Source organism: Colias philodice, chromosome 20 (assembly GCF_061535455.1).
Source record: "Colias philodice isolate Cphi_HAF_F1 chromosome 20, ilColPhil1 Martin Lab GWU primary, whole genome shotgun sequence".
In the NCBI taxonomy this organism is placed as follows: Eukaryota; Metazoa; Arthropoda; class Insecta; order Lepidoptera; family Pieridae; genus Colias; species Colias philodice.
In genome coordinates this window covers 4,346,886-4,374,094 of record NC_143105.1, presented here as the reverse complement: position 1 = coordinate 4,374,094, position 27,209 = coordinate 4,346,886, and the positions used below count along the sequence as shown (strand labels likewise).

Here is a 27,209-nt window from a genome sequence, read left to right as displayed (position 1 = left end):
GTTCGTCATTACATAATGGCACATAATCTTATAAAGCTTTGTGACTTTTCTTTCAGTAAGTAATAATTAATACCTATTTTTTATAAAAAGAAATTTATAATAAACCTTAAATTTTTATAATTTTTTGTTAATAACATTCAAAAATAATAAATGTTGCAGGTTGTTTTTAAATTTTACTAATGTTTCTCATAATCTATTACTTTATTATTTTGGCATGGTTTCTCGATTATTTTAAAAATTTATTCGAATATTTCAAACATTTCGTTCAATAGAGAGCATATTAAAAAGATTCATATAAAAGTTCTATTAATATAAAATGTGTTAAACAAAATTAATAAATCAATTATAGACATAATAAGTGAAAACGTCTTCACAAAATTTTAAAGCGCCAAGGGATCGTCCTATTTTGTATTTACTATAATTAAGGCAATATAAACGTACCAGTATACTTCAGAATAAACAAAAACCCTGAAAATATAAGTTCTTCATAAACATCTTTTTACTCGCAATGATTGTATGATACAATAATCCTTTTATTTTATTGCTTAGTTACAAAAAATAAATCCTGTTATAAGATGATCCTTTCATAATATTCGAATTTTAATACCCAGGTGTGACATGCGCATATGAAAACATGTAGGATTATACAAAATTTTCAATTCAACACATATAGGTGCAATTCAATGAATGCAATTTTTTAAGGATAAAAAAATATCAGGATTAATTAGTAATAGTTCAAAACATTAGATCGATTGTGTTCTATAATTTATCACAAAATCACAATGCTGTTGCATTTAGGAATTGTTAATGGATCGTACATTTGTGCGGACACGTTCCAATTTAGGGTCAGTGCATACAGGTCGATTTTCGAAGACATAATATATCGAGTTACAATACAAGATGTAGCATTTGCATTGTGTGCATCGTTCCTTATAAAAGGTACAATCCGTGTCAAATAACTTTGGTTTGCTAACTTCCCAACACTTGAATGTTGGAACGTGGCTTGAAAAGTATGAATGTTATTTATATTGGTCTATAAGATTTACTTTTAAGCTTTTAATGGCTGATATTGCTGAAGTACCAACAAAGCTTTATGACCCGTATTGTGTATTAGTGTAATTGCTCGCAATTCGTGTGAGGACAATTCTGGTACAGTGATAATTCCACTGTAGGGTTACCAGAAATGAAAATTGTTAATTACTCAAGGAGTATCTACTGAATGAAAAACAAAAAATTGATCAAAATCTTAAAATTTTATCCCATATAGTTTTCTGGTAACCCCACATACAATATAGTTTTACCACGTTAGTAACAATATTAAACACGTCGTTAGTTTGATTTTGCATACCATTTCGGGTTGGATACTATTCACTCACAGATTATTACACTGCGCGATAAATAAGTTAAACTTCAGAGTTCAGACTGATTTCAGTGCATTTTGGGTGTTGAAAGATGTTAAAATCATGCTAATAATCTTTACATGTTTGATAAGGCTTAAATGAAAATGTGTGCGATTGATTGAGGTCGCCATTTTGATTTCTACTACTTATGTATCGCGCAGTGCAATGACGTAACCACAGACTATAAACTAAACAGGACAGAAAATTATGGGACAATACAGAATAGAGCTTTTTTAAATCGTTTACAACTTCGGTATATGCATTTGAGTTGTCTAGTTTAATCTATAGTGATATAGTCGAATCTTCAAATATGAGTGTCCTCACTTAACTTCTCTACGATCACATAAAATTTAAGCATTTGCATAGCAGTACTGGCTGCCGTACGGATAGATGAGAAACTCAATATTTGTAGTTGTATAATCTGGACAGCGGTTGTGCAGCCAAATTATAGTTACGTGGTTGTAAAACCGTTACTAAAAGTGAGCGCGTGCAAAAATATCACGGACAGGCCGCCACGTTGCCACTTTGACTTACTCTGCTAAATGAGAAATTCATATTTGTTGTGGTTACACAATCTGTACAGTTACACCAAATAACGTTTATCCATAAAGAGTTAGGTTATACAATCATAGGATTATACACCCATTATAAAGGTTAACGCATGCAAAAGCACCGCGGACAGGCGTCCGGTCAGGCGGTCACTTTACGAGGTTGGAGAGCGATCGGGATCTCAGTGTCGGAGTGTGTGAGCGCGCGGCACACGCGAGCGCGCCGCGAACGTCGCCGCGAGCTCCGACGCTCGCCGCCTGGCCGTGTACGTGGTATTATATTGGTTGTACATTTAAATGTACATGTGTGTGCATTTCGAATAGGAATACGTGTCGATCAAAATGTTTATTGAATTTGTTTGTAATTTAATTGCATTTCAGGCAACAAGGAACGTCTTAAAAGTGATACGTTAAATGGTTGTGAAACGAAAAAAAAAAGTATATCAGTCTATGTATAGGAAAATAGATATTGATTAAAAGTAAACAGTATTGATTATTTAGTAATGTAGTTAGGTATATTATGCATATTCGAAATGCACACGGATTAAAAAAATATATAACGTCTGCGATGATATGTGCTTCAAATGGATTAAAACGTGCTTTATGTCTCAATATGAAATGAGTGTTGTAAAAACGTTATTTGTTAAAATTTATATTATATTGGTAGAACGAAAACATTTTAATACATTATTACCAGTTATTTTGATAAGCACATACAAACGCAGCAGTTGAAACTTATTATTCGACCAAGCCAACTAGACGCTCGGGTGGAATGCGGCCTCCCCGCCCGCTTACCGCCTCAGGTACCGCGTTCGCCTTAGTACGGTTCGCAACATCGACGCATTCGTACGTTTCGCATCGCTAGTTATTTCTGTACTTTTTATTATTAATCGTTAAAGCTTGTTGTTGACTGTTAAGTTTTTTGATGTTATTTGTTTAAGTTTTTACTGTGTTGTTATTCATAGACAGCCCTCGAAATGGGGAAAAATAAGACTATTCATAGCGGAGAGCGAACAGTGATATTATTAATATTTTTTTTTGCTATCTGTACCCGAGACATGGGCGGGTGACGTCACAGTTGAAAAGGGTCTAGTTGGCTTGGTCACGTAGTACGTAGTACTTTAAAGAATAAAAATACCCGGACACTACAATCACAAACGGGATAATAATGATTTTCAACACATATAACAAAGGAAATACATTAGAGTACAACTACAAATACTTTCTAAATAAGCTTTTATGTTAAAGGAAAATAAATTCCCTATTATCTATGATTATGTAGTGTCTAGGCAAAAATATAAAAAAAAACTGTGGTTGCAACGAAATGCTAGTAAATTTTGTCCTATAACGCGAAACTAACAATATTTAAATACATGCATAAGAGATCTATTAATAAAAAATACTTGGTACTTAACTATACGTACCAATAAATGCATAAAATAAACAAATTAAACAAATTGCTAATCCATTTTAGCAATAATTTTATGTGAATAATTTATAATATATTACATCTGCTGTTTGCACTTATTATTTCATCCAAATTTATTTCAATTTTACAATATATGAATAGAAAATATCGTTGTGTTGATCTAGCATTAATCATGTATCTATTATGCTCAATAGAATACAAGAAGATTTTATTAATCAATACCTGGCTAACGTTAATTTTAAAATTTTGGTGGATATGTTTACAGCAAATATTTAATTAAAAGAAGTTTGGTTTAATAATCAATTACTCTAAATATTCTAATAAGCAAATCTACAAACCTTGTTTATAAGCTCGTGTGATATGGAAGAATATTCTCAAAACACATAAAAACGAAAAATAAAAGCTTGCCAATCGTAAAAATACGTGGCAAAAAGCCAATAAATTAATCGGTATAATCCTACCTAATATAATAAAATTATCAAAAACGATAATAAGTTTAATATCATTAAAATACAAACATGCCTAATTAAATGCGGAGTCAAGAGTATAATAATAAGAATAACATAGTGTTACAATATAAAGAAACATGCTAGCTCCACTGTAGCATAAATCGATTAATTAGATGCCTACATTTTATAGTCTTCGTACGATATCATACAAAAAATTGTCATTTTTAAAAAACAATGCAACATCTGACATGCGCAAAAGTTGCAGTCACAACAACATCTAAATATGTACAGAATTAAAAACATTTTTAAGATAAAAGGCACAAAACACATTTACATGCAGACGCGTTACACATAGAACTATACACATAACACATACATTCCAAGCTGAAGCTACCCTTAGCGTCAATACTGTGTCAGTAAGCGAGAAGACATTTCACCCCTGTAATTTAACTGCGAAGAAAAATTTTCACGAAACATAGTTATAAACAACCGATCCCAATTCGACCAACAAAATCCCAAATCCACAACACCAAACGATACACCAACGTACAGTCCGCAAAATGCCTTCACGTACAACCAAGAAGCTTATATCTAATACACTGAAGATTTCAGTATGAACATTAACTTGTAACAAGAAAATATGGCCTTGAATGACGCCTGTATGTTTTTTTATCCCTTTCACACCAACTTGCCAAGTTAGGTGTAGGGTAGGTAATCTGCAGTGTATTAGATATAAGCTTCTTGCGTATTACACAGTACCGGTGCTGGGGGCCCGCTCGCGTACGGCGTATCAGAACAAGAACTCTAGGCAGGCGACAAGGACGTATAGCGCGGTGTTCTGCGGCTCGCAGGCGGGCGGCTGCGGGCGGCGGGGGGGTGCGGTGCGGGGGGCGGGGGGCGGGCGCGGGGGGGCGGGGCTTGTACCGGGGCGGGGGCGGGGCGTGTCCAGTGACGCGGCCGGTTGCAGGAACCATTCGGAGCGCGTCTGCATCCGCGCGCGCTGCCGCTCGTGCACCTGCGGCACGCTCAACGTCACCCGCGCCAGTGGCGCGTCCTTGTGCAACGTGGCACCACTGTTTTTACGGGACTCTTCTAACTTGGACGACAATTTTCAAGTGAAACTTCTTTAGGCGCGTTGAGTAACATTTCAAGGTCGCGTCATAGCAATACCGTCACGTCATCGAGTAAGGCGACGATTTAGGTATCTTATAATCTTGCCAAAGAAGTTTCACTTCTGACACGTGTGCTCGGCACACACGCTCTTTTTTTTAAGTTCAACGTTTGTCTTGCTATGGTTGGATACCGACTCCAAAGTGTTAGATTTGACAAGAGTGTTATTTACAATTTATTGTAATTTTATGTTTGCAATATTAAACAGTGATACCATGTTATTCCAATAACAACGGATTTTTACTTTAGAACAACTATACTAAAATTGTGTATCGTTTGATTTAATTTAAATTAATATCATTTTTACAATTTTTTATTATAATCAGGTCTTCTAAGAAGCACGATATTTTAGTGCAGTTGCTCTGAAAGCTAGACACCTCCGAACCGTTCAATTCAACGACAGCAGACATTCAGATCGGCAAATTAAAAAAAAATGTGATACTTAAAAACAAACAATAGATTTAACTTGATTTATTGAATTAAGCAATTCGAGTTGTCTCCTGTGTAAATCTTACCTAATAATAACACTTTATTTTACCAAATCCATATTTACCATCAAAATTATTGTAACTAATATTTCTAATACATACATAAAATTCAAATCAGCATTCACTTCGCAGTCATATTCACTCATGTCGAATTATTAATTCAACCATGTTAACCTATTATCTAAAATTCACTGAACATGTAAATCCACGATAAACAACTACCAAAATACCTAACATAAACCGTTAATATGTTAGAATAATAATGAAATGTTAGTTATAAACCTTAACCACGATTAGTTACACACGGAAACTTTTTAATCACTATACACTAACAACCTTTAATTATTAGGCTTTATCATAAAAATGTTTTTCACTCTGAAACAACCTACGATCACAATAAAAATCATAAAATACGAAGATAATACAAATTTCAACAGCGGGATAAAGTAAAAATACCATAGCAACAGATGGACCTAAATACCTACTGCAAACAGATATCGCCATGCGAAGAATTTACGTAAACCGTTTACGAATTATATCGAATATAAGTTACCGTTGGGGTAAATATCATTACGTATCAATCAAATGAATCATTTTATGAACCAAAAAGGGACTATAAATATATATATATATATATATTTTTTTTTTCATGTTTTTTGACCACTTGAATTCTTCGATTAAGTAGTAGTAAGTAAATTTTTTAACAAAAGTTTTTTTTTTCATTAACTTAATCCCATTTACCCCCAGATTACCTGTATTCCTTTATAAATAGATTTTTTTTTATATATAAAAAATTGGTAAACGGTTCACATAACAGGGCAACACAGAAACAGATCCATCGTGTGATATCTACAGGTGACTACGGAAACAACTTCACCATTAAAGTAATATATCCCTCAGAGTGCGCTAGAATTTAAACATACATTTTTATATATCCCACAACCACTGTATATCTATATAAACAAGTTTAATTAAATTAAATGTACTCAAATCTTTGTCAAATAATCGATAAATTCTATGAACTGTTTCAGTACAAATTACTGACCCCAGAAGCTTCCGTTTTGCATTTGATTTCTTTAGCTACAAAAGCCAAAGTTCAAATTTATGAAAATCTTGCATAACCTGATATTTTTGGAACATAATTTGTTAACTCAAAAAAATCTATTTTTCCCTAGATTCAATATTTACCACAAAAAATTATCATATCATAAACATAACCCTAACCTTCATACCCTAAAATAGTGACACAAACATCAAGTCAACTTTAGGTCACCTTAATCCTAACCTCTACAGGAACACTGATAAAAACATCAAACTCCAAGGACCTGTCTGTGACTGTCAGGTGTCACATTAATACTTAATATAAAACAAGTACGCTTTCAACATTAAAGTCCAAAGTACACACTCTGGTAATGAGGTCCAAAGTATACACTCGGGTAACGAGGTCCAAAGTCTACACTCGGGTAACGAGGTCCAAAGTCTACACTCGGGTAACGAGGTCCAAAGTCTACACTCGGGTAACGAGGTCCAAAGTCCACAATTACTACTTAATCTATTTATTTCTTACCTGCGGCAAGTACGAGAGGCTCTTAGTGCTCTCCGCGTACTTGTTGATTGCGCGCAACTCCTCTAGCGTCATGTGCGGGCTCGAGTTACTGCAGGACGACTGTGAGGAGGAGCTCACTGACACCTGTAATATTTTGTTAAAGTACCCTCAGTTATTTTGAGAAAAAAAATTGCTCATTAGTTAATATAGTATTGATGCTAACTCTATTTAAATTTTAGAAGGATAGGTAAGAGATGATGTAAGAACTTACTGATACTTGGAAGGGTTTATACTTTTTAGGTACCCTCATTTTTGGAAAATGTATATGTGTGCTTATTGAGTAATATAATGTTTATTTTATAAGTAAGAAAACTATCATTGCTAATCTGTAATGATCATTAAAAATAATAATAAAATAGAACTGGAAATGGGATATATTTTTTAAAATTTTATATTTATTTTATCTTAAATAATAAATATATTATTTTTTTGTAAAATAAATTACAGTAATATTCATAAAGGTGAGGCCGCATGTTAAATGGCTAACTTACATATTATTAAAACGTTCATTAATATAACAACCCTTTTTTATCTGATAATATTTTTCTTATCATTCATAAAAATAACATTGAAAAGAGCATTGTGCAATTTGCAGACCGTGAGTAAGCAAATTTTAATACAATGCATTAAAATATTTCTCATGCATTTAACATGATATGAATATTAAATTGATAACATACAGGGTGTCCCAAAAAGTAGTGATGAACGGAAGCTGGGAGGTAGAGGACCTAGAGTGCTATCCGAATCACCCCCATGTATGTTATGCGATTTTTCGTATTTTCGGAGTTATGACGTTTTTTTCGATTTTTCACCTATCGCCGAGTACGATGATATTTTCAGTCATGGTGACGTCAATTATTGCGGAAGATGCTTGATTTTTTTTGTGTGCTAAGCTGAAAGATAGGCCAATTCAGTGTGGTAACATTAACTATCGTTAGATCTTTGAATGGAATAAAAAAAAGAATTAAATGCCAAGAAAGATAAAATTACCCAGTATGTTCACCACTTCAAGGGTCCGTAAAAAAATAAAATCACATAAAAAAAGTTTTCCATTTGGCTTTTAAAAACTTACTCTATCTATCAGGTAGCTACCCTGAAAATTTCATTTTATTATTCAGAAGGCTTCAATCGAAAAATTGAAATCAAAATGTGGTAAGTGCAAAAATTGAATTAACATGATGATTAATAAAAACAATTTAAAACCAATAACAAGGTGTTTAATTACCAGACATTTTTAAAATGACCTCGCTGTTGCTCAGTGCAAGTGCGACATCACCGTAAAAAGTTATCTTTTAAATGTCTGAATACCCTTTTATCATTTTTAATGCTTTCTTCTGCTACTACGAATTTCCGGGTTATTTCTTCCAAATTGTGGCAGTCTCTCGTCTTTGTAGTATCCCCACGGAAAAAATCAATAGGGTTTATGTCCGGGGACCGTGGAGGCCAGGCTAAAGGGCAAAGATACCCTGAAAGATGGATTGGTCGTTGCAGCCTGCGCATGCGCCGGTGACGCCTGCCTTAAAGCCTGGCCTGCACGGTCCCTCGACCTAAACCCCATTGATTTGTTTCAATGGGGATACTAAAAAGACCTCGGCTACTTGAGAGAATGCCACAATTTGGACGAAATAACCCGGCAATTCATAGTAGCAGAAGAAACCATTAAAAATTATAAAAGGGCATTCCGACATTTAAAAGACAACTTTTTACGGTGATGTCGCACTTGCATTGAGCAACAGCGGCGTTATTTTAAAAATTTCTGGTAATTAAACACCTATTTATTGCTTTTAATTTGGTCTTAATGATCATCATGTTAATAAAATTTTTGCACTTACCACATTTAGATTTCAATTTTTCGATTGAAGCCTTCTGAATAATAAAATGAAATTTTTAGGGTAGCTACCTGATAGATAGAGCAAGTTTTTAAAAGCCAAATGGAAAACTTTTTTTATGTGATTTAATTTTTTTATGGGCCCTTGAAGTTGTGAACATACTGAGTAATTTTATCTTTCTTGGCATTTAATTCTTTTTTTTATTCCATTCGAAGATCTAACGATAGTAAATGTTACCATACTGAATTGGCCTATCTTTCAGCTTAGCACACAAAAAAAATCAAGCATCTAGCGCAATAATTCACGTCACCATAAATAAAAATCTCATCGTACTCAACGATAGATGAAAAATTGAAAAAAATGTCATATCTCCGAAAATACGAAAAATCGCATAACATACATGGGGGTTATTCGGATAGCCCTCTAGGTCCTCTACCTCCCAGATTCCGTTCATCACTACTTTTTGGGACACCCTGTATATTAATATAAAACATACTTTACAAATTAAAAACATAATTTTTAAAATAAATTAGTATGTATTGAAGGAATTGAATTGACTCAAACCTGGGTATTTTAGAAACAAGGTACCCTTAACCAGTTTAAAAGAGAGGGGAGAGGGTCCTCTCACTCATAAGTTTTAAAGTTTATATTCAAAGCAGACTGTTTACACAAACTAAATCACATTTAACCAACATTCTCAAAAAACTACACTTTTATCTATTCGAAGCATTCACGTTTTTTATACAATTCTTTTCTTACCTTAAAAACGCTCTCTTCCAAGGAAATCGACAGTCGTGTACACGAATCCAACAGGCTATGTTCTGGAATGATCCCTAGACCGAGGGCCCCCCCTCCCCCCGCGCCAACTACGCCCATAAGTGCTGGCATTGACTGGCATTCTTCTGATTTTGACAACGCTATAATAAATTGATGTAATATTATTGTTGTGTAATACGATCAAATGCTTTTCAATTTTTAAAATGTATTTGAAAAGAACACAATTCAATTTCAAGCTGCATAACATGTGGAATATGCCGTTCCAAATATTTATTTGAGTTGGGTTTGCGAAAAAGGGTTGTAAAACTCTCATTTAATTATTATCTATTAATTATTATGATCGATTATAGCAAGAAATTTATATTGTCAACAAAAGTAGGTACAACATATATGACCAAAAATAAAACATCTTCAGAAAGATTTCAGTATATACTTGAATTTATAAATCACTCTCGTATAAAAACAAACAAAAAAAAATTAATTTAGTTTGAATATAATCTTGTTAATTTAAAGGTATTAAATGATGTAATACGAAAGTGATATGATGACCAACACATACGTGATTGTTATTTCAAAGCTTTAACATAGTATTAGTATTCGAATGATGTTATAAATGAAATATAATATAACTATTTTATTATGAAACACAAATTGATCAAAACTACAGTATGTACTTATCCACCCCCTTGTTACATGTGTACGACAATTTGTTATTTAATTTTATAGTTCGAACTCACCAAAAATTTTGACTTTACAAGTAAAATTATTATTAATTTTGAGGTATTTTTAGCGACTTTAAGGGGTTTCATGAACACGACCTGTGGAAGATATTGTTGACTGAAAACCGGTTTTGAAACCCATTTAAAACTGACCATTACGCTATTTTATGTAAATAATATTAAGTGTGATTAATAATTCTAGAACACAAATTATAACATGATTTTGGTAAATTAATTATTCCATGCATCATACTCATTTTGTCATATTATTTTGTAATTAAGAACATTTATATGCAAATAAATATATTCTACTAACCTTCCAAATTATATTTGTTCCCCCATCGGTCGCATTCACACTGTAACCAGGTTTTTTCAGCTTCCAGTGATAATTGCCCTGAAAGAAGATATAAGATTTTTAATGACAAAATACGTGTATCATAAAAAGTACGTGTATCATACATTAAAACAGTAAATACAAAAACTATTTACGTAGGTATAATAGTATGGAGTGATTGTAGGATTATCATGTCTTCATTTAGACCATAGTTCCTTCTACACAAATTCCATTTCATAAAAAACGAAACATAACCAAAAAATTACGACAATACATCTTACAATTTACAAAATGTCCACATCAAATTGTATAACAATCCCAACAATTACGAATCAAAAAAGTCAACTCCATAAAGGTTATTAGACTTGTCGGGATGTTTTTGCGTACAAAAATCAACTTTACCGCGTATTTCTAAAACCGTGGGATTGTTAATTTTTCACACCATTCAAACGCGTCGTGTTTTCTGAAGACGCGCATTGTTTCTGTTTTAATCGCTAAAACATTTTTGATGTTATAGTGCATGTGTGCTAATAATTACATGGATTACATGCAAATTAATTTGTGAAACAAAAAATTTTGAAACTTTAATTTGTTTAGGATTGCGATATTATTATAGCGATGAAGCAAATTTTAAGATAGATAAGATTTAACTAGATCATTTTTTTTTGCCATACATGAAGCATATTCTTAAACGTTATGAAAGAACTAACATATCTTTCTACATATGGTAAATTCTAATATAAACACATGGCGGCTATATTATGGCCTTAAGTTATCTGAATTCACTAGGGGACATGTTTTATCAAAACAACAATAAATGGTTGTAAATAGTACCTACAGCTACTTTATCTGTCTAGGTGGCGAATTGTGACCTTTATTTTATCAGTATCATCGACATTGATAATATTAAATTTGATGTAGACTTAACCTAGAATTTATTTTTCTCACGTTTTTTAAGTAGGTACCTAACCATAACAAACGACAAGTTTGAAATTCATCGAATTTATAGGTACTACACTTGCACATAAATTAAATAATTAATACGTGGTCACACATTTATGAAATGAAATGTTATTAATATTATTAGTCACTTAAGTTTAAACAAATGCTTAAATTAAAAGAGGTCAATTTTGCATCTATTGGAATAGCTATTCAGTAATAAAACCTTAATATCTCATTCACGTCATTTACACACATTTAAGAGTTAAAATATGAAATAAACTAATATCTACATCCACTTACTAGCATACGCCTCTTGATCCCTATGATGTCTGGGCGGCGGCGGGTCCCTAAAGGAGCATATCCACTCATCCTTAACCCGCAACACGCGGCCCGTGACCCGCGCGTAGTACTCGTAGTTATCTCGGCCGAACAGATCGCCCGCGCTGAATTGTTCTATGAGCTGTCGCATTATGCGTGTTGCTACCTGATGGATAGTTTGTTATATGTTTATGGTATGTAGGAGAGAATAGTATGAAGAGAAATGTGTACTGAATAAAGAGTGAAAATATGTAGTTGTGGAGCCAAAAGAGAGCAACGGCGCTGAATTATTCTATGAGCTGTTGTAAGGAATATGTAATACATACAAATAACATATGGCATGGACCATGTTCATAATACAAGTTAGAATAGCTGCAACATATGAAACTACATAGAAATGGTAGCTCTGCGAAGTGGGGCTACGTCGTCTTGGGTTCATAGTAGTTGTGTAAAATGTGTTTATTAGCTACATAATATAATTTGAGGATACAAATTTTATGTTTTTTTATCATATGATAATAGCTTTTAATTGAAATTAATGCTACAATAACCTACAGGAAGCTAAAACAATATCATATCAATTATCAAAGATAAGTGCGTTGGAACACTTAAAAATATTGACATAGCGTGACAAATAAGCTCTATAAGATAAATAGAAATTGTTTCTAGAAAGCCATAAATCACACGTGCGTCATAATTAAATATAGGTACGTTTAGATGAGTCAAGCGATAGCAGGATGTGAGTAACGAATTTTTGTGAATTAACCTCTTATCTCTGGCATGCGTGTGCAAACTTCCTTGTGTCAAACAATAATAAAGCAATGCACATACATAAATTATAGCATAGTATATAATTATATAAATTAGTGGTAAAGTAAAGCGGCAAGAACATTTACAGCAATAATAGCGACGTCATAAAGAACAACTGCACTGTAATATTGAAAGACATAGACGACCCTTATTTGGTTCAGGGCTTATTTATGAGCGGTTAATTTTGTATACATTTAACGGCTTGTCTGTGAGCAAGCCCTAATATGCGGAAAATGTGAGGCAAAAGCAATAAATTATAATCACATATACAAATTACAAACATTGCAAGCAAACAGCTTTAAGGGACGGGCTTTCTACAAAAAATAAATTGTGACTAAAGACTTTTTCTCTATTAAAACGTGCTGGCTGCACTTATTTAATAGATTTCATCTATCGATATAATATAAACCGTAATTATTATGTAAGAACCAATATCATGTTTTAACTTATTTTCAAAGTTTTCAAAGATAATCTCCTCAAATGTCTGCTTTACAAACCTCACTATTTGTAAAGCGCAAATAGCATAAACCTAGAGAGCAAATAATTGATTCTAGCGTAAGACTTATAGGTTCTCAGTTCTAACAATTTAGATAAGGAAAAGCTAATCATCTACTTAATCGAAAAATAATAAAGAGATAGACATCGAGAAGATACAGATCAAAGGAACGCTTGATTTTACTTTGCTACACTATAAGATTGAACGAGGACTGTCTCTATGCTCATACCTATTACACACACACTACTACACTAATAATACTATAATACGATGAATACTTACACACACTTCGGCCTTCGGTTGCATGTATTGAACAATTTTGTTTAAAGCTATTTACAAGAAGCATCAACTAAATTATACATAATGTTAAGACACTCGTGAACGAAATTGTAATTCAACAATTAATCAACAAAATTTCAAAACATAATTTACCTAAAAACGACTTTATTTGCATTAGAAATAAGGTGTCTTAATTACAATCTACATTACCAAATTATTTTAAATAAACAATGCAATGATATTATAAATACGAAACGTATTTACACATAACACAATACATAGTATGAAATACCAGCGGTACCTAATTTATTTAAGTATTTTTTTTAATTTATAATATACATAAACATAATACTATTTATTCAACATTACACAAATACGTTGTGATTGTACAATGTATAAAGTTTTTATTGCTTTTATCTATTTCCTGCAAGCAACCTTATAAAAGAAAACCAATATTGACGTTATAAGTGAAGATATTAGTCCACAACAACTATAAAATATCGATTAATTATTTATACAGTAATAAGATTAGGCGCTTAGACGATATAGCATCTTAATAATAAACTGCGTAGACAACCATCTCAAATATCAATTCATCATTATCAGATCATCTTAATCTTAATATGTACATATTACAATTATGGATTCCTAAACCACTTAACCGATTATAATAAAATTCGCACACCATGTGCAGTTCGATCCAACTTGAGAGATAGGATAGTTTAAACATGTAGGTACCACGGGCAAAGCCGGGGTTGACCGCTAGTAATATCATATGTTCCTACTACAGGTACACGGGCCTATGAAGCTGTAGGTCAAATAGTTAATATCTCAAAATTGCAAGAAAATAATGCAATATTATCTAATTGCAATGACTTATCAAGGAAAGCACAAGCGTTCAGTTAGGTGTATTGTGTTGCTGATAAGGGACCCCGATCTTTACTGATAACGGCTAACGAGATAACTCAAGTACCTTTATACTTGGGCGTTTGAAGAACGGGAAGTCGAGTTTGTGCATTGCAATTGTGATGATAAAACGGTTTGGTTATATGTAATGCTGATTTTATATTTGAGGACTTTTATTTTGGAATATTAATATTTTGTAATATTATTATTTTTGAAATCAAATTGAAATGAAACATAATTCGATTAAATAGCTGGTTCTAATATTTTCAAGACGATTTGCATTCATGATGCTTTTGGCCTTTCACGAAATCTCATGACATTACTACTATAAAGCCTACCTTCATATTGTTTGTAGTTAGCAAATGACTTAGGAACTCAGACTGCTCACAATCATAATCTGCACTATCCTATCACTCATTATCTTAAACCATCTATAAAAAGACAAACACACACACCACCCATTTCAAGTGTACATCTTTTATAAAAACATACACACACACCCTTAACACCTCCTAACCACACGCAATTAAACGTCACTTCACACATAGTCACCAACCTTGAACCGCTGCACATCTTCCATAGTGGCAGTCTTTCCATCCGACACGCAAGAGTGGAAGAACGAAGGCGCCACCGACACGCCGAGCGCTTCTGACGTCATGCCCGTACCTGAAATCCGTGTGCGGGTTAGATATTGGGCTATATCCTTACAAACATTATACACACAAAATATTGGGCTATATTATGTATCTCTCCTTGATAATATTATAAACGCGAAATTGTAGGAATGTGTGGATGGATGGTTGTTGCTCTTTCAGGCAAGGACAGCTGATCGAATCAGGGAGTTACCATGGTGTATTATAGCAGTATTATTATTTCGTTTGTAATAAAAAATCGATGCTATTTTAATTCTATCATTACAGATCCACTCATCATGAACCCATAACGTGTCAATAATCAATACAAAGTTTAAGGCCTCCCCCACATTGGGCGTTGGCCGAGCGTACGCGTTTTCTGAGCGTGCTGCCGGCGTCGGCGCGGCGCGGACGTCGCGTCAGCGCACCGTCTGCGGAGCGCGCGCCCCGCGTTGTCCAGCGCCGCGCGGGCGCTGCGTGAACGCCGCGCAGACGCCGCGCTTACGTCGCGTTCCACGGGCGACGACCCTAGCGGGCGACGACGGGGGCAATGAGTGCGAGGGGCACGGCGCGGGCGGCAGAGTGCTTAGACGCGACGTCGGCGCGGCGCTTGCGCAGCGCTTGCATGGTGTTCGATGACGCGACGCCCGCGCCCCACAGACGGTGCGCTGACGCGACGTCCGCGCCGCGCCGACGCCGGCAGCACGCTCAGAAAACGCGTACGCTCGGCCAACGCCCAATGTGGGGGAGGCCTAAAGTTCACGCCAAAGTTTAATTATTCATTGCCTTCGACGAGCGAGGGCGATAGAAATACCATAGAATATAGATGAAAGAGATGCTCCAATCATGCCTTGCAAAATATTAATATTTAAAATACCATTGGATAGCAATCTAAACAATAAAATGTATCCATAACAACTGTAATCTTTTAAACGGTGAAAGTTCTCAATTATATTTTAACAACACGATCAATTCTTTGAGCAATTAACATTAAAAACTGAATACTAAATAGTCTTGTCAACTTTAATATTCCAATAAAATTCAGGGAGCAATAAAATTTTATTGATGCAAAAAATAACCATCTCTGATAGTAATGATGTTATAATAAACCGGCAATTAGTCAGTAATGGTTGTGGAAAGTGAATTAAATCGAACACAAGGCTATTAGCACGGTTGAATCGGTAAAATGTATGTACATGATTGTATACGTGTTGTGAATAAATAGCGTATAGGTAATTAGTAACACAATATTTATGTCGATTTAATCCATACTAATATTATAAATGCGAAAGTAACTCTGTCTGTCTGTCTGTTACTCAATCACGCCTAAACTACTGAACCAATTTGCATGAAATTTGGTATGGACATATTTTGATACCCGAGAAAGGACATAGGCTACCTTTTATTGCGAAATATGTACCACGGGCGAAGCCGGGCGGACCTCTAGTTTGTTATAATCAATCAATTTAATTTATTGCAACCTTTTTAATGTTATTCTTAATGTTAGTTTTAAATTCAATATTTGTATATTTGAAAAAATCAAGAATAATTTCAGCACAATAATAATATCTGATTATTATACATAGGTAGGTAACATAGATAGCATACCTAATTACCTACTAAATACTAATATAAAAAAATAAATTTCACTTGCCTATGAAAAATGTACAAATACAACCATCGTTTTGTTTTTAAACTCTTTAGTCAAAATAAAAAGGCAATTATGTGATAATAACATATGCATTACATATACCCAATACCCATATTAATGGATTCACAAATTAAAGGATGCACGTCTGACGTCCCCCTGTCGCTAAAGGGGACTGATTGAACATTATGTAATGCAATGCAATGAACAATTATACATATGCACGTGGCTATATCAGGTTGAATAAAAACTTTTAAATATAATCAATATAAAATCTTATAGTAATAAACAATATTCCTTTTATAGATCATCTTAACCTTAATAATATACCAACACAAGGAATGTACCCAATCTTTTGGAGAACTAAAGCAGGGAGTAGGGTCATAGATGAGCCAACAACCAATATTAAATAGTTAAATACTTCTACGCAAACTTTCCAACAAATGAACATCCAACCAGCTGCAGCGTATAAAAGAAACGGAAGCGCCCACAGCAACGGGAACCACCATAATAAGTCACAATTCACACTCAATTGAACAGGCATAGATAAAAACGCTAATGGAATATGACAACGGATGGCAGTGAACAATACACGTAACTATACGTTACGTTTCGTTGCGTATGCGTGACAAGGTAAAAAAATGCCCCATTTAAAACACAATCGTGAATAACTTAAATTCAATAACGTGGAAGGAAATTTGCAAATTGCCCGGGAGTACTTCCTAGCGCGTGTTGAAAATAATTTGTAGGAAAAGAGCAGACATAAGACACTACTTCGTTTATAAAAAATACATTTTTTTTTCGAATTTATTTTCTAATAGCTTCCAAGCCAAGTGCTCATACAAACAAATTCAAAAAGACATGATTTGAAAGTGTAATAAAGATTTGCTTAATATGTTCACACATAATGACAGAGCTGAACAGATTTAGAATTAATAGACCATCCCAGCCGGGAAACGAACGTTCGTTTCCTTCTTCCTTATCGTTTCACTGATTGGCCGGTTCTTTTTCATTCACATATCACATTTGTCTTCTCTAATTTTCCAATAAAAGACAAATTCCTAACAACTCAATTAATCGACTGCCTATACCACACCGATCGTAAGAGAATAACAATTAGCTATCAACACATCTAATGAAAATGCACGTAAAGCGGCATTTAAAACAGACGCCAACGCTACAGAAGAAAAAATAGCAACAATTATAAAGGTCATTAATAATGCGTCATAGACAAACGATTTTGTCCAGCGCGAGCGTAGACACGATATAACGTAAACACAATAATAGCGGCAATCGGCATTCTTCAATAGCCGGAATGTTATAGATGAGCTGATAAAAATATTATATTTGGCACCCGAATAGTTCAGCGCTTGACCCAGAAAATCTATGAACATCCGGTTAATGTCGTTCACGAAAATACTCTATGAAAATGAGTGGATATAAATCACTGTGATATTTATACATAGCTGAATTTTATAAAAATGATGAATTCGGCACGACTATCGTGTAAACTTATCAATTGAGATTTTGATACAAACACAGCTGATATAAATTATAATTATTATTTATTATAAGATTCTCATTTAGATTTAGTTTCACGCTAAAAATCTAGCATGACATTACGAAACAAACTAAAACTTGGACCAGCTTATATAGGATAGAACTTAGATACTTGCAGAAGGAATACCAAGAGTTGTTCCGCTGACATCCAGTCAGGCAGAATTAAAAGCATTCTTAAGGCATAAGCTTCAAACGAGCTCCAATTAACACGAGTCAACATAAAACAATGTAAACAAATAAGAAATGCGTTACAAAATCCATGTAACATTATGTAAAATTCGACTTCCCAAACTTCAGAAGATTACACGCTCGATCTCATAAGTGGGTCAATCACATCATCGAGTGTCGTATGTAAACGGAAGACCGACAGAAACAGGGTTGCCAATACTATCTTATGAGATGATAATACATACATGATATAAGATGTAAGGAAATTGGACTGAGAGCATCGTTTCCTTAGGAAGTATAGTTTGTTTATGTACTATGTATAAGAAATCAGGTCAGGTCAGAAGACTAATTGAAATACTACAGAAGACACAAATAATTAAAAATTCTAAAATATCTTACAATTGACTTTCAGACTTCATGTATACCTATAGAAGTAGGATATGAATGATAGAATGTAGCAAATGAATTCATACGAATCGATGTAAAAAAATAATGTGATGAACATTATGTTTTAGGGTTCGGGTATTATATGAATATGTATGTATGGCTAAGTATCAGACTATAAATGGAAATATCAGTTATCAATGGATTTTTAAATGACTTTCTTAATTGTACTCCTACCCTTGCATTTCCCACTTTCAGACTAGATTTAGAAATTTGAATTGTTCGAGATAATTTCTAATCCACTACCAATTTACTCCTTCATTTTCTGTTTACATGAGCCTCACACAAAAATGCCCAGCATCAACACTTAACTCATCAAACCCGAGTCCCACTTAGGAATTACGGGCCAGATGGAATGATCGCGAGCGCTTAGCGTTGCATCATTACATCGACGCCCACGCCGACGCTCGTAATTGGCGAAATTACCACTAATTATTTTCGGTTTCATTGTTCCCATTTTTTTTTACTGAGAATCGTGAGCATAAGGTCATCCGCTGAAACGCTCACTCTCATACGAATTAAGATAATACATTAAAAATTATATAATTTTTGTAAACCAAAACTTAGTGTTACACATGATTAATATTAAATTATAGTTGTCCTGGAAACATAAAAATTTCAGCGACTTCTAGATTAATCGTGTCATACGTCAACCAGAAAATATTACTTATCCTCATTATACATATATGAATTGATAGCACCCAATAAACGTTTCGACTGAATTTATTTCCGAATGCCTTTTTCAATTGGTTCCGAAATTTAAAACAAATGTGAAAATATTTTAATTGTACGCTATTGAGGTCCCTCAAATTCCTTATTTAAGCTACTAACAATGTAATGTAAATAATGGGTAATGGGTAAAGTCTTATACCAAAACTAAGAAAATATATCAAACCTGCTTTATCAGCGTTGGAGGCCATCACTCGAAATGTACCAAAGAGAAGCACAAGGAGCCTCTGCGTGCATACCGGTAATGACAGCAATAATCTGTTGACAAGTACATAAAAATATTTGTAATCTTCAACTTTTCATCCCTATACTTATTCCTCCTATGCTTTACTTATTTCAGTTGTAAAATTATCCTCTACAAAAGCTCATTTATGCCTAGTTTCTAAGTCTGTATGACGACAAAGACAAGGATTACTTCAATCGAAATACGGATGCAAAAGTTATTATACTGATGCATTTGTAAAAAAATAACTGCTATATTATGTGAGCTTTTGTAATCTATCGTACCTACCTATAACGTAGTAACCATAGAACTTGACTAAAAGTTCGTTAAACCGCTAATACCAACCTAAATGTCATAGACACGATCTTTTGTGAATCATCTAAAGCGTGAGAGAAAAGCACGATGTACAGAAATATAAGCAGTTAGAAGAAAATTGCAGATAATATTCATGGCAAATCATTTTCTAAATAGAAAAAAGAACAAAGATGAATAGACACGAGATAAACGATTCAGATGCGCTTAAAAATATTGAATATAAAATATCTTATTACAAAGCTTTTGTAAAGCTTCTTCCAGTGATTATTAAAATTGTTATAAGAGATAAAATAAAGATCCTACATTAATTATACGTTATCTTCATTTTTAATGACATAATTACTCCATAATGGTATCGATAAAATAAATATTATTTAAAAATGGAACAAGTTATATAACTCGTATGCCCTTTCCCCAAGTGAAAGCTCTGTAGCGTTACAACTTTCAATATTATTTATGTTTATTTATCCGAGTATTGTTCGAAACGGTAGCAGTCCTTCTTAAACGGTGCAGCGGTGGCATAAATATTAAATAGGTTATATATATTTTCTGCCTCGCAAAAGAAAAGTAAGCAAAGAAGCGCCTTAAAATTTTACTAATTACAAATCATGTTTGAATTTTATACGTGTGTAATAAATAGGAAACAATTGTTTATGAATGTAAAATCTTTTTATTAACCTTCTTGTTATAAATTATTCCTTGTAGAACATTTTTTAAAACTACCTTCAATTTAGCTTGCAATCATAACATCGTAGCTGATAGGATTTTTCCCATTTCTTTAATCACGGAACAGGCAACATCTCATTACTTTTTGTTCCCGGGAGAAAAGAGCGGCAAAGCTATATAATTAACAGGAATGGCGCTCCGCTTTTTTCATCATACATGAGAAATAATAGGATCTCATTTATTTTATGTGAAAATGTTTAGAGAACGATTTTCTTATAACGTCCAGCACGTAAAGAACTTAACTAAAACTCCAGTATTCGTATAAACTATAAAGGAATACGAATCATTTTGTATAATCAAAACAGGTGAATAATTTGATATTATGTATTGCGACATTGATTGTATTCTGGGTTTACGATTCAACTAATAACTAATTGTAATTACTAACGTTTCTATAAACATTGAATTAGTTTCGCCATAAAATGAAAAGCTCTAGATTCAAGGTTATAAAGTTAACCAACGATTTATTGCATCGCGTCTACAAATTTATAATCACAGTACCTAATTATACTGCGCAGTTAATCATAGGATTTCTATAACTAACCTGAAAGTGAAAATACAAATGACCTTCCAAACTTGGAAATTAATTGCACAGATCTAATTTTAAAACAAGCCAATATAAGATGAGAATTTGAATAGTATGATCACAGATTAAGTTACTTCGTAAATGATCAACACAAACAACAACGATAGCGTAAAATATCCGTTTACGTAAACATTGATGCAAAATAACACATTGTAAATAACCCCACAACAATATTCATCTCTTTTTCCCGAACCTTATATCATAATGACCCAATTATCCAGGAAAATGTTACACATAATACGAGCGGGGTGAACGACCTGCTTTGTTACCGTAAACCTACATAAATCACGATTACGCGAGTCTGAATAGGCAGGGAATTAAATAATTGCTTCTCAGCTAATGTAGACTGTAATTTCGACATTCATACCTATTTATTTCAAAATTACTGTTGGTGTAAATTCATCACATAATATAATTTTATTCAATTATTTCAGTATACAAAACTAGAATTTAATCGGTTTAATAAAATAATCGAGCACTGTTATATAATAGGATTTTGAACGAATTAAAATCACATGACACAAGAAACAAAATTACCATTCATTAGTATTATAAATAAAAAATCTTTAAAAATAAATGTGGGTAGTTTTGGAGTTTTAAATAAAACCTTAATTCAATATCTGTTTAAAACGACAACGCTATGGAATAAGGACATAACCCGCGTTCCAACGAAAATTTACATTTACGTCCAAACGAACCCGACGTTTGCAAATTGCAAACCTTACCAACTGCCCATAACCTTTGATTACAACAACACGTAAACAAATTGAAAAGGATAAATACTTTTTGTATCGTATTGAAGACGTTCGCACTACAGTACTTGCCAACAACCGTTCCCTCGACCGGTTTGTCGTGATGGACTTGCAATTGCATCGAGATGCACCGCCTAATCTAAGAATGTATCAAGGGAGTATACTTTATAAGTCCTCGGCGAGAATTCTCACGTTTACATTTTTATATTGTAAACTTTTATGATGTAATTTTTTATGATATCAAAAAGAGAACTCGAAATTTCCTTATTGAAGTCGGATTATGTGTAATCTAGAACTTTAGTGAATATTTACTCGAAAAATTTATCACAGTGTCATAATATGCTAAAAAAGATTACGAGTAGATATAATTATCAAATTTTTATCAATGTTTTATTGTAAAATCATCAAAATGACGGGCTGGATTAAAGCCTTACTGGCTAGACCTTGATATGAGACCTTTTTTTTAATGGGGAAATCTTGCATAGATATCCACGGCCTCCGGGGAAGGGGCCGTGGGTTATGGCGGATTCCTACCGACCAAAACCCCACTGTGTTCCGTCAAGCCGCATCATCGACAGGGCCACGGGTATTATAGGTATTGTTACTCTGTAAACCAATGTATTGTAAAAAATGTATTTTTGAAGTAGAAAAAAAACTACCCTTTTAAGATGTAGTTATACCAGTAACCACATCAAAACACAAAATTACCTAAATAAATCGATTCTTAGAAAAAACATGTCGCGTAAAAAAGTCACTAGAGCGTTATAGCTAAAATCAGCCGGTTTACAACGAAACCGCATGTAAACTTCCTCATCGAACTCATGCATATTAATTTATCAATCGATGATAGCACACTACTACTAAACTATAAGCAATTAACATTTGTTCCGCTTTAAACACTTCCACTTTGAATGGCCAGGTAAATAATTAACGTATTGGTGATGTGATAACAATTAATTTACTTTCCGAGATGAGAATAGAAAGGTCGTATTTTTTTGGTCGTATAGACTGTAGGGTAGAATCAGGATTTATTGGATAGAAGATAATAATAGATTAAGATAGTCCTATGGGGGATGAAGTGCATATGACCTGATAATCAAGACGATAATAGATTATTATTTGCGGTAAAATTAACCAAATCAGTTGATTCCGCGTTAATTGTTATTTATATGTATCGATATAGGTGTAAAAGAACTTAGTTTTTAATTAACTAAACATTCAAAATCACCCCATTTAAGTGGTGAAAAAGTTTATCTAATAAAAGTCATACACAATAACGAGAAATTCCTAAAAAAATCCACATTACATGACATTACATGTTTTCACAATTTACCTACACTGTAACATCAGCCATAAACAAAATCGAAAGCAATGCATTACATACACGCGAGACAATAGGCGATCTTATCACATTGATAAATCGAGTGCATAGGGTTCTCGACTGACAAGAAACAAAAGAGCTCACTTATACAATCCACCTGAATCATTAATTACTAGCTTTTGCCCGCGTCTCCGTCTGCTTGGACTTCACATTTTCATACTTCACCAACGATTGGTCAGAGTACGATAAAGCTGGTGTTTACATAGCTTATGTGTTATTTTGCTGCTTAGAAGCTACACCATTAAATTTTTTTATCAAAATCTGTTTCGTAGTTTAGTCGTGATTGAGTTATAAACATCCATACAAATTTTCGCATTTATAAGTATAAATGTCTAACGGTATACAAGCGCTTAAATTAACGATACATATTTGTTAAATAAATCGTGATGAGAATATATTATGTGAAATTCTTTCACTAAAAGGTCACCGACTTCCTGACTAACAAATCATTTTTACTGTAGTGGGTGTGGAATCAATATTTCTTGTTATTTATGTTTTAAGTTTGTCAAATTAGTATAGATGTTAATTGCGCTGATATTATGAAAAATAATAAAATTACCAGGTCCGCGATTATTTTCTCCAAAGTTTAACTTTTCAGATAAATTCAGTGTAATATTCAGCACAGAAATACATCGGATATAACGGTACGGAGTTTTTTAATCTAATTAAATACCTACGCCTATATTTCTTTTACCCCAAAAATTACTTGTTTTTGCCCCAAAGCAAGAACATTAAAAAAGAGCGTGTTTGCCGAGCACACGTGTCAGAAGTGAAACTTCTTTGGCATGATTCAAGGATACCAAGATGGTACCATGACGCGACCTTGAAATTTTAGTCTCAACGCGCCTACAGTTTCACTTCGGAAATCTTCAAATTATAATATGCACCATACGCGTTACTAGGTACACCACCTAGCAACAAAATCGAACGCAACTAATTATTCAACATCTATTGTACAGCGAGCGGTAGTGACGTACAAAATACACCATCTCCCATTGCGGCCAACAAAGAGCCATTGACTAAAGACTAAATCGTCAATGTTCGCGCAAATTCAACACTACCATATGTAGGGCCGTCGACGCAATGTGGCTATACAATGTGTGCACGTTGACGCATATTAAGTTAATTTGGACACAATACATTTTTTATGTGAACCTTTGCAACTGTTCACTGTTCAGTAATGTATAAAATGTATTCGAAAATTTATAACAATGCAATATAATAATGCAGCGAAATTATGCTGATCACTAGTAGGTAATAGTTGAATATTGTACATGAGCGAACCTGCGGGCGGAAAGCAGCAGTAGTACTAACAAAAATAAGTTTACTCCCTAAGACTTGATAAGATTAACAGTTAAAAAACAGAAACATATATACTATTTAAGTTGATTGATAGCAGCATAATACATATTTTTTATTTTTATTACATCAGCAAAATACAAAAAACTATGTAAATTCAATTACTTAAATACCTTCTAATAGCGTCCACTTGCTGTTCAGCCGGCAGCTCCACAGCAGCAAATAGTTGCATTTCACCATCGCGCCCAAACACACCCCCCGGAATTTTCCTGTCAAATATTGTCTTTTATTATGGTCTCATAATTGATGCAACAACACATTAGTTGAGATTTTGTTGAGTTGAGTTCTACATATAATTAGAATATTTAAAAAAACATTTTTATTAAAATTTGGATGATATATTACACTACACATTATTATTGACAAAATAATTATTATTTTAATGTGGAGTTTATTTAGGTAATTATTTAGTTATTGAATTTCAATGTTTTAAAAATTTAAATGCATTTATTTTCTTTAACTTGTACAAATTACATCTTCACAGAGGTATTGGGATGCTCTTACATATTCAACACTCTAAAAGTGTTGTTTATTATTAGCTTATTTTTTTAAAGTGTATATATTTTGATACATGTTACATCCCGGCCTTAACAGCAAACTGCTGGCTACGCCGTTCACATGGGAACGGAATGCAAGCGTAGTTTTGCTGTGTTAGTTTTTAAGATTTCTTTAGAATAATTATTAATATTGTTAGGCGTAGGTAGCACCGAGCAGACATGGTTGTAAAGTTTCATTTTAATCATCTAAATCTGAGTTTTTTTGGGGCCTCTGGCTGTGGGAAATGTAATTTACACTTAAAACAAGGGATTCTATGTCCAACAACATTATAATAACAATTCATTGAGTGGAGAGCATTTCCTTTTTTTTTCAATTACTCTCAACAATAATAGTCTACAATAATTATTATACTTAGCAACTCTTTTGTACCTAATAAACAAATTGTACAATTTTAATTACAGGAGTGTATGTAGCAATAAAACTGTGAAAATGTTTCTTGCAAACATACCTAAGAAATTTCTTCAGCACACTCGCTATAGTGTATACTGAATAATTATCTACATTGACTAGTCGGCCAGTTTGTAGAAAATGTATGAGCTTCTTCATCGCTCCCTGATGTCCGGGAGCGCGGAATACATCGCGTCGTAATGGTGCTTCTTTGTTTAGCTTCAATATTAGTACCTATAAAGTTAAACACGAGTAAGTATATCAACAAAGATGTGAGACATGTTTGTGGTTTTTTTTTTTTTTCACCAGTCGGCTATCACTGATCAGTCAGCTAAGCTAATGAAGATTAATTACTCGCAGAGACTACTGAGAATCAATCTTGTTTTTTTTTTTTTTAGAGCCATATATCCGAAGGCTTAAGCTATAGTCTAGCTCTATTATAGTTGAACAATTATTTAAATCATTGTATGAATTGATAATAAATGGTTTATTTCTTAAGGTTTAACAACATCGAAAAACGAGTTTGGGTGCATACTCGATACCTACTGCTAATGAAAAGAAAGCAATATGGTATAGGTACATCCGTTCGCACACACAAATAAAATCGCTAGGTATGAAATAAGATCAAATGTATATTTATGCCTGTACTTACAAGTAAAGGTCCAGGAATATCTTCTTTGCAAACCTCATGAAGTGGAACACCAAACTTGACTTTTTCTAATCTTCTAGGGTACGGCAATGAATTTGGATGGCCGCAAGAAGTAACCACATTACTTAAAGTAGCAGCTCTCCTATGCATACGCCTAGCCCAATTACTCATTTTTAAAACTTATTTCACTTCAATATCACTAACCCGCTTCAATCAAGCTATCATGAACACAAGCATTTTATGAAATTAAAAGGCTTGCCAACAGTGAAGCAGCAAATTTCTTCGTTTAATATCAATCACACCAAATATAAACTTTAACTTATTTTAAACCACATCATTATCACAAATTTTATTTAAATATTTTAGTCAGTAGCAAATAGATTTAGCTACAATACAACCTCGTTCAATAACGATACACAAACGACAAAAAATAGAGAACAAATTATCAACAACTCCCAACTCTCAACTCGTCATACAGATACCATAGGAATTTATGTATTAGAACAGGCCATTCACGTTACAATTTTTGCGCCATCACTATAATTTTTTTCAATTATTGTAATCAAACGGAAGATCGAATTACATAATTTAA

General features: G+C 33.4%; 1 protein-coding gene across 2 annotated transcripts; it reads right to left on the bottom strand.

Moving 5' to 3' along the window:
• Positions 1-530: 530 nt before the first annotated feature.
• RhoGAP71E (Rho GTPase activating protein at 71E) lies at positions 531-27,049 on the bottom strand. 2 transcript variants are annotated; one of them, XM_089707752.1, is made up of 11 exons: positions 26,621-27,049; positions 26,030-26,202; positions 25,137-25,232; positions 19,848-19,939; positions 15,057-15,166; positions 11,992-12,175; positions 10,732-10,809; positions 9,679-9,836; positions 7,052-7,174; positions 4,586-4,841; positions 2,158-2,206 (listed from the first exon to the last, which is right to left on the bottom strand). In XM_089707752.1, exons 1-10 carry the CDS (start codon positions 26,786-26,788, stop codon positions 4,617-4,619), a joined length of 1,407 nt encoding a protein of 468 aa, XP_089563878.1. In that variant the 5' UTR covers positions 26,789-27,049; the 3' UTR covers positions 2,158-2,206; positions 4,586-4,616. The 2 variants fall into 2 exon arrangements, with proteins under 2 accessions (XP_089563879.1, XP_089563878.1); XM_089707753.1 differs by lacking the exon at positions 4,586-4,841 and having other exon boundaries at positions 531-2,206; positions 26,621-27,045.
• Positions 27,050-27,209: the final 160 nt, after the last annotated feature.

What these genes read in the sequence shown, in the direction of transcription:
- RhoGAP71E (XM_089707752.1), bottom strand. Translation starts at nt 26,788, where the DNA reads ATGAGTAATTGGGCTAGGCGTATGCATAGGAGAGCTGCTACTTTAAGT. An exon ending in CAAGTGGACGCTATTAGAAG is followed by an intron (nt 19,940 to 25,136) that starts GTATTTAAGTAA and finishes ACTTGTCAACAG; the next exon opens with ATTATTGCTGTCATTACCGG. An exon ending in TGGAAGAGAGCGTTTTTAAG is followed by an intron (nt 7,175 to 9,678) that starts GTAAGAAAAGAA and finishes AAAATATTACAG; the next exon opens with GTGTCAGTGAGCTCCTCCTC.